The sequence below is a fragment of the Hypanus sabinus genome, chromosome 4 (genome assembly GCF_030144855.1).
Source record: "Hypanus sabinus isolate sHypSab1 chromosome 4, sHypSab1.hap1, whole genome shotgun sequence".
Classification (NCBI taxonomy): domain Eukaryota; kingdom Metazoa; phylum Chordata; class Chondrichthyes; order Myliobatiformes; family Dasyatidae; genus Hypanus; species Hypanus sabinus.
Window position 1 is genome coordinate 183,623,334 of NC_082709.1, and position 9,111 is coordinate 183,632,444.

General features: G+C 44.2%; 1 protein-coding gene and 1 long non-coding RNA gene across 3 annotated transcripts in view; one reads left to right on the forward strand and one right to left on the reverse strand.

The window, feature by feature from the left end:
* Nucleotides 1-2,071: 2,071 nt before the first annotated feature.
* The window catches only part of LOC132393561 (uncharacterized), a 43,325-nt gene continuing 36,285 nt past the window's right edge, over nucleotides 2,072-9,111 (reverse strand). Inside the window, exon 3 of the long non-coding RNA XR_009511936.1 lies at nucleotides 2,072-2,233. This is a non-coding gene — a long non-coding RNA (uncharacterized LOC132393561). The remainder of the gene's footprint in view (nucleotides 2,234-9,111) is intronic.
* The window catches only part of zgc:153372 (uncharacterized protein LOC767695 homolog), a 34,118-nt gene continuing 31,410 nt past the window's right edge, over nucleotides 6,404-9,111 (forward strand). Inside the window, exon 1 of one of the 2 annotated variants that reach the window (XM_059968980.1) lies at nucleotides 6,404-6,612. In XM_059968980.1, coding sequence (XP_059824963.1) covers nucleotides 6,577-6,612 — 36 coding nt within the window. In that variant the 5' untranslated portion in view covers nucleotides 6,404-6,576. The remainder of the gene's footprint in view (nucleotides 6,613-9,111) is intronic. The other variant, XM_059968979.1, reaches the window with a different exon arrangement.

The following is a 9,111-nucleotide window of genomic DNA, read 5'->3' on the forward strand; positions in this document are numbered from 1 at the left end:
ACCTGCCCATCACCTTCCTCTGGTTACCCTCCTCTTTCCCTTTCTCCCATGGTCTGCTCCCCTCTCCTATCAAATTCTTTCTTTTTCACCCCTTTACCTTTTTCACCTATCACCTCACAGCTTCTTACCTCATTCTCCTCCACCACCTACTTTCCCCGTCACCTGGTCTTGTCTATCACCTGCCAGCTTGTTCTCCTTCCCCCCCACCCTCTTATTTTGTTCCTGCCCCCTTTCTTTCCAGTCTTGTTTATTCTCCTCCACAGATGCTGCTTGACTTGCTGAGTTCCTCCAGCATTTTGTGTGTGCATTGCTCAAGATTTCCTGCATCTGGAGAATCTCTCGTGTTTATGAAGCTGCCTGAGGAACAGCCCTGCTATGAGGTGGAGATTTGGATTCCATTTTTCCAGTGCTCTAAGCTGAATCCTTGGAGCCTGTGGAGTGTTACATTGGGCGATTAATGAGTTTCTAAAGCTACAACCTCGCTCACAACTCTGCAATGGGGTGTTGGGGTGTGACAATGAAAGCTCAATAGCTCCATCTAGTGCTTTCCTCCATAATGTCAGCATCCAGTCTGATGTAAAACAAGGAAAACTTTTTGAATCCGGTGAAACCATTCACATCTTTCGGGTGTCCCAAAGCATACTAAGGTTGTATGCTTGTTTGGAGCTATTACTCCTATGAGAAACGTGGCATGGACAACAAGTTCACACAAACAATAATGAACAGAACTTTGCAGAGACAATTGTACCTGCACAGATTGCCTTCTTTTACACGATGGTTGTTTGTCAGTCTTTCTGTGCAGTTTATCATCCAGGCCATGCTCTCTTCTCACTGTTGCCATCGGGAAGGGGATATAAGAGCCTTAGGTCCCAAACCAACAGATTTAGGAACAGTCATTACTCTACAACCAGGCCTCTGAACTGGTGTGGATAACTTCACTCACATAAGATCATAAGGCCATAAGTTATAGCAGAAGAATTAGGCCATTTGGCCCATCAGGTCTACTCATCCATTGCATCATGGCTGATTCATTTCCCTCTCAGCTCCAATCTCTTGCCTCCTCCTTGTAACTCTTCATGCTGTGACTAATCAAGAATCTATCAATTTCTGCCTTAAATATACTCCCTGGCTTGGGCTCCACAGCCGACTGGGACGACAATTTCTTCTGGCTAAAGAAATTCCTCCTCACCTCCGTTCTAAATGAATGTCCTTCTGTTCTGAGGTTGTGCCCTTTGGTCCTGGACTCCCCTACCATCCATTTTATCAAGGCCCTTCAACGTTTGGTAGGTTTCAATGAGATCACCCCTTCATTCTTCTGAACTCTAGTAAGCACAGGCCTGGAGCCATCAATTGCTCCTCATATGGTAACCCTTTTATTCCTGGAGTCATTCTCATGAACCTCCTGTGAACTCTCCCTGATGTCAGCACATCCTTTCTTAAAAACTGCTCACAATACACCAAGCGAGGCTTTACCAGCATCTTATAAAGCCTCAACATTACATCCTCGCTTTTATATTCTAGTCCTCTTGAAATGAATGATAACATTGGAGTTGCTTCCTCACCACTGAATCAACCTGCAAATTAACCTTGGATTTTTAATTTTTTTGCTGGATTTAGAAAATAGTCTATGCTTTTATTTCTTCTACCAAAGTGCATGGCCATACGCTTCCCAACACTGTTTTCCATCTGCCACGTCTTTGCAAATTCTTCTACTCTGTCCAAGTCCTTCTACAGCCCCTCTGCTTCCTCAACATTACCTGCCCATTCATCTATCTTTGTATTGTTCGCAAACTTGGCCACAAAGCCATTAATTTCTTCATCCAAATTATTGACATATAACGTACAAAGATACGGTTCCAGCACAGACTCCTGTGGAACGCTGCTAGTTACTGGCAACCAACCAGAAAATGATCCCTTTATTCCCACTCTTTGCCTCCTACCAATCAGCTACTGCTTTATCCATGCTAGTACTTTTTCTGGAGTACCAAAGACTCATAACAGCCTCATGTGTGTGATGCACCATCAATAACTCTGAGACGAGGGTTAAGGTAGGCTTTTATTGGCTGGAAGAAAGCACAAGCAGCAAGTGACCACCACACAACATTCTGGAGACTGAGGAAGGGTCTGTGCCTCCAATCACCTTTATACCAGGGTCTGTGGGAGGAGCCAGCGGGGGACGTGTCCAGACAGGTGTATGTAGTTCACCACAGTGTGGCACCTTGTCAAAGGCCTTCTGGAAATCCAAGTACACAACATCCATCAATTCACCTTTCTCTATTCTGCTTGCTATTTCTTCAAAGAATTCCAACAGATTAGTCAGACAAGACTTTCCTTTAAGGAAGCCATGCTGACTGCAGCCTATTTTATCATGTGCCTCTAAGGATCCCAAAACCATATCCTTAACAATCAACTTCAAAATATTTCCAACCACTGGGGTCAGGCTAACTGGCCTATGATTTCCTTTCTTCTGCCTCTCTCCCTCCTTGAAGAGTGGAGTGACATTTGCTATTTTCCAGTCCTCTGGAACTATGCAAGAATCTATTGATTCTTCCAAAATCATTACTAATACTTCCACAATATCCTCAGCCACTTCTTTTAGAACCCTGGGACGTAGACCATCTGGTCGAGGTGATTTATCTACCTCCAGGCCTATCAATTTCCCAAGAACTTTCTCCCCGGTCATGGAAACTGGATGCTGATACTGACGTGGCCAAACTCTGCCCTACAGAGGGCTAAAATGTTCCTTTTGATTTTATGCATCACATTCCTCATTCTCTTACACTCCACTGAAAAATGTCCCCGCCTACTCAGCTCTCTCCACAGCACACACCCTTGAGTCCAGACAACATCCTCGTAAGTCTTTTCTGCATTCTTTGCAACTAAATGGCATTTTTCAGCAACAGGTTGACCACAAAGACTCATGCAAATTTTTACAGATGTGCCATGGAGAGCATTCTGACTGGTTGCAACATGGTCTGGTTTGGAGGGGCCACTGCGCAGGATTGGAAAAAGCTGCAGAGGGTTGCAAATTCAGCCAGCTCCATGGAGTACTTGCCTCCCCACCATCAACACCTTCAAAAGGTGGCAGATGGTGCCTCATGAAGGCAGCATCCAACAGTAAGGACCCTTGCCATCCAGGACAAGTCCTCTTCTCATTACAGGAGCCTGAAGATCAACAAAGACGAGAGTAGAAGGTGAGCGTGTGTTCAGCGCTGTCTGCTTGCGTTTGTCTGGTTTCTCTCTCCCTCTCGCTCACTGCTTCTGGAAGATAGTGCCAGAGCCTTGGGTCTTGGACAAGGTTTAATTGGCGCGGTTTGTGGATTGGACTCTGTAGTTCATGTTTTATGTGTTTCTGGGTTCTCCTTTTTTCCCTGCTATTTTGTGCGATTTTGATCAGGATGGACTGGCTCTGTGACCAGCAGTTAATGAACAATACAGTGCTAAGTTAAACTGAACATTGCTGGACTGTTTCAATGACTCTGTGCTTTGACATTTTATATTCTGATGTTTGCTCGTTTTCTGCCCTTTGTAACTTTTTGCACATTGGGTGTTTGATGTTTTCTTTGAGTGGGTTCCCCGATGTTTCTTTGTTTTGTGACTAGTTTTTGGAAAATGAATCTCAGGGTTGTATCCTGCATACATACTTTGATAATAAGTGTACTTTGGACTTTGAAGACCTACACTCAGTGTTTTAGGAACAGCATCTTCCCCTCTGCCATCAGTTTTCTGAATGGACATTGAATTCATGAATGCTACCTCACTGTTCCTCTTTTGTACTGTTTATTTTTTTTCTTATTGTAATCTATAGAAATGTGTTATGTCTTGCATTGTTCTCAACAGATTTCATGACATATGTCACTGATAATAAACCTGTTTCTGATTCTCAAACGTAGCTTCACCAACATCTTGTAGAATTGGAACATAGTAGTTGCAGAGGTTGGCAATGTTATTCCTGTACTCAAGAAAGGTATTAGGGTAATCCTTGGAATTATAGATCAGCATTGAGGTTGAGTGAACTCGGCCTTTTCTCCTTGGAGCAACAGAGGATGAGAGGTGACCTGACAGAGGTGTATGAAATGATGAGAGGCATTGATCATGTGTATAGTCAGAGGCTTTTCCCCAGGGCTGAAATGGTTGCCACAAGAGGACACAGGTTTAAGATGCTGCAGAGTAGAGACAGAGGAGATGTCAAGGGTAGGTATTTTACTCAGAGAGTGGTGAGTGTGTGGAATGGGCTGTCGGTGACGGTGGTGGAGGCGGATACGATAGGGTCTTTTAAGAGACTTTTGGATAGGTACCTGGAGCTTAGAAAAATAGAGGGCTATGGGTAAGCCGAGTAACTTCTAAGGTAGGGACATGTTCGGCACAACTTTGTGGGTCGAAGGGCCTGTATTGTGCTGTAGGTTTTCTATGTTTCTATGTTTAGCGTACTCCCTCTTCCCCCTCCCATTTGTGACATTTACTGGGAGTGTTGTATACAGAGGGCATAGAAGCATAGCTGAGTATCCCTACCACCCATCCCACAATCTCTTTGTCTGACTACTGTCAGGAAGGAAGTACAGAAACATCAGCACTAGGACTGCCAGACTGGGTAACAGCTTCTTCCCTCAGGATGTAAGACTAAAAAATATCTGCAACCACCGAGGTCTCCACTAGGACAGCGAGCTGTTTACTGTTTACCTGTTCAGTGAACTACATGACCTTTCAATGATATATTAGTAACTATTTTGTAGTAATATTTTGTTTGATGCACTATTTCAAGTCAAGTCAAGTCAACTTTTATTGTCATTTCAACCCTGACTGCTGGTATAGTGCATAGTAAAAATGAGACAACGTTTTTCAGGACCATGGTGTTACATGACACAGTACAAAAAACTAGACTGAACTACGTAATAAAAAAAACACAGAGAAAGCTACACTAGCTATCACATTCGTGATATATGTATGTTTTCTGGGTGCACCACGGTTTCATTTGGTTGTATAGATGCACAGTCAGATGACAATAAACTTGAATTTGTCAATACTGCACTGTACTTTTCTATGTTCTACTATAGCATCCCAACTCCTATACCCAGTGCCCTGGCCAGCATTCCAACAGCCTTCTTCGCCTCCCTGTCCACCTGTGACGCCACTTCAGGAGTGGAGAGAGGGAAGCAATGAGTGGGAAGAGAGAGCAACAGGCACCACCCGATGAACCAGATGCCCAAACGTGGAGATACCTGATGAATCAGATAGTGTGTCAGTGGAGATTTGAGGTTATATGTATTTACCACATTGCTGTGGATTTCTGTGCCTAGTGCCACTTTATGGACGTACAGTCAATCAGTGTACTGAGGAGGTGGGGTGGAGGTATGTCTCTGCAAATGAGGTATAAGACACTCCTTCCCTCCGCTAGCCTGCAGGTCACCCTTGGGCACATGTAGCACCTGCTTGGCACCCCTTCCCCCCATCCCACCCATCAAGGTCACATGAAGCCATGGGGGCAAGTGCATAAACTATCTTATGTGTTTATATTTATTGTGTTAATTTAGTCATGTATTTTTTTTATTTTTGTGATTTATTTTGTGCTGCATGAGATCTGGAGTAATTCTACTTTACACTTGCACACTGTAAATGACATTTAACAATCTTGAATCATAGAAATGTGTTCCTTCTAAATAAAAGACCACACTTGGAGTATTGTGTTCAGTGCTGATTGCCTCACTGTAGGATGGATGTGGAAGCTTTCGTGGGGGTGCAGAGAGGATTTAACAGGATGCTGTCTGGATTGACCATGTCTTAGGAGGTTAGGCTGAGTCAGCTAGGCTTTTCTCTTTGAAGTGAAGGAAGATAACACATGACTTGATGTGAGGTGTACAAGATGGTAGAGAGGCATAAATTGGGCAGATAGTCAGAGATTTCTTTTCCAGAGCGCAAATAGCTAATATGAGGGGGCAAACACGAGGAAATCTGCAGATGCTGGAAATTCAAGCAACACACACAAAATGCTGGTGGAACGCAGCAGGCCAGGCAGCATCTATAGGGAGAAGCACTGTCGACGGTTCGGGCTGGAGGCACACTTTTATGCTGTGGAATTCATTGCCACAGACAGCTGTGGAGACCAAGCCTTTGGATATATTTAAAGCAGATGTTGATAAATTCTGAATTAGTCAGGGCATCAAAGGTTATGGGAGGAAGGCAGGAGAATGGGGTTAAGTGCGACAATAAATCAGCCATGATGGATCAGGCTCAGTGAAGGACCAGTTACTATGTACGATGGCCCGAGATGATAAGAGTTTCTCTCTCCACATACACTGAGTGTGTCTTCAGCGTTTTATTGATTTTTATTTCAGATTTCCGGTCTGCAGTTTTTAAGTTAATGTTTGTGGGAGCTTGCTATTCATTAACCCTCCCCCGTGGACTGGGTGTCTGCGTTTTCTGTCGATCTCCGTGACGCTGTTTTCTGCGCGATCCAGCCCCGCGGTCTGGAGAAGCAACAGGAAGGAGAGGTAAAGACCCAGACCGTCCGGATTGACCGAGGAAAGTCTGCCGTCCACACCACCATCCTGCAGCCAGACCTTCTCCGTACACGCAGGCATGAACCAGGCTGACTCCGTTCAGGAGCAGGTGAAGGTAAATGGTTTGGGGAGTGTTCCTGGGGCGTGATTCTCGCTTTAATTTGTAACACACTGTGCACAGACACGCGTCCAAACGCAAGCAATCGTAACTGTTTATAGATCAAGAGATTAGGCTTTGCAAACGCAAGAGAATAATTTACCGCTTCGATTCAGTTTAGGATCTAGTTATAATAAAAATGGTGTATAGGAGTTCCTGATGTCGCCCGTCGTCACCATTCCAGAGAGCTCCAAGATACTCGGTGTTTTCTCCTCCACTGGGTCCTAATGCCCGTGTCATCGATTGATAAAAACATTCTGACTTGTTGCATCCTGGTCTGCTATGGCAATTCAAATACGCAGCAGTATATGAAGCTATAGAGATTAGGGAACTCTGCCCAACACATCACAGTCACATCCCACCCCACTATTAGCATTGAGGCACAGCGTGGAATGGACCTTTCGAGCCAGGGTACCAGCAATCCCGTTTATCCTTGCCTAATCATGGAACAGTTTACAATGACCAAATAGCCTATCAACCAGTGCTTCTTTGGACTGTGGGAGGAAACCTGGGCAGTCATGAGGAGAACGTACAAACTCCTTACAGGCAGCGGTGGGAAACTGTCATCAAAGATCCCTACCGTCTGGGTCAGGGGTCAGCAACCTTTACCACTGAAAGAGCCACTTGGACCCGTTTCCCACAGAAAAGAAAACACTGGGAGCCGCAAAACCCGTTTGACATTTAAAATGAAATAACACTGCATACAACGTTTTTTTTGCCTTTATGCTATGTATAAACGAACTATAATGTGTTGCATTTATGAAATTGATGAACTCCTGCAGAGAAAATGAAATTACATTTCTGCATGCAACAAAAACATTTTGAACTCCGAAAAAAAGACATTGGGTTGAAAGTTACTTTTAAGTAAAATATTCAATGTCTATTTGAGTCCTTCTTGTATTTATGAAAAACGCCGAACTTAAATTTTCCGCCAGCAGCAAACCAAAAATAACGTCAGCCAGCTGTCATCCTGAAAAATGAAAGGACTATTTCACTGAACAATGAAAAAATATGAATATAAGTAAAATAATAGGCAATTAAAATATTTATCATACTTGGTTAATGGGATTTCTGCTCCTGGACCTCAGCGCACAGCGTCTGCACATCAGGGCTGTATGATGTCACCTTCATCTTTACACAGGATCGCAAGCTGTCATCTGTGAGGTTTTCAATATCACTCCATTTGTGTTTCTGAGCAAGAACGGCCTTCTGACGGGCAACATCTTCAAGGTCTGCTGTCAAGCGTCTAAACTTGGACACCCATATGTCTTTGTCGGCTATGTCGGCCAGTTCCATCTCAAGATCAGGTTGACTCACACCTGCCAATGCAGTCGTATTCAGTAGGGAAGGATCGATGCTTAAGGGAGTGACCGGGAAGGATAATGTGTTTTTTTTCCTCTCTGAACTCACAGAAGCGTTTCCCAAACGATGTTTGCATTGCGATGATTGCAGAATGTAAATACTCCGAAATTATCATGTCGTGACCTTGTTTGAACTCTCACAAATTGGGGAAGTGAGACAAAGTGCCTTTCTGTAAATCTCTGGCAAGCACTGTCAACTTGCGCTCGAATGCCAAAACATCCTCCAACATGTGCAGGGCTGTACGTCCTTTCCCCTGAAGAGCTGTGTTCAGCGTGTTCAGGTGCGCTGTCATGTCTACCATGAAGTGTAGCTTTTCCAGCCACTCTGGCTGTTCCAGCTCAGGAAAGGTGAGCCCTTTGCTGCCCAGGAAAGTTTTCACTTCTTCCAGACACGCGACAAAGCGTTTCAGCACCTTCCGTCTGGACAGCCAGCGATAAAAACACGTTGTAGCGGTGTCAGTAAACTGCAGTCAAAGATAGCTTTATTCGAACTAAACAGCCTTGCTTTTAAGCCTCCCTCAACCCAGCCCCCATGGACGCAGATGCTGCAAAAGACGCGTACTCACAAACCCCCGTAGGCTATCTCCCTTAGCCGGAATGCTGGCTAATTGTGAGCCGTTTCGGATGTGGCAGGAAATGTGTCGCTACACTTAGGTTGTACAAGATCACCATAATTACATTTCAAAAGCTAACAAACTAACATAAAATACATTTTAATTAAATACTGACCAATTATTTCCCAAAGCCACAGGGAGCCGCAGCACAGAGGTGAAAGAGCCACAAATGGCTCGGGAGCCGCAGGTTGCCGACCCCCGGCATGCCGTCTTCTCTCAGATACCATGGAGCAGGAGGTACAGAAGCCTCAAGGATTACTTCCCTTTAAGCATTCAGTTTTTGTACAACTAGTACAATGTAATCACAACACCGTGACCACTTTGATCACTTTGCACTAGCATTGACTTCTTGTGTTTTTTTTTGTTTTAATTGTATTCTTTCTTGTAAAAATGATGTGTAATTCATGTTTTTCTTGTGAACGCTGATTTTCTCAGTGTGCCTGCGATGCTTCCGCAAGTTTTCATTTTCTTGTGGGCATACT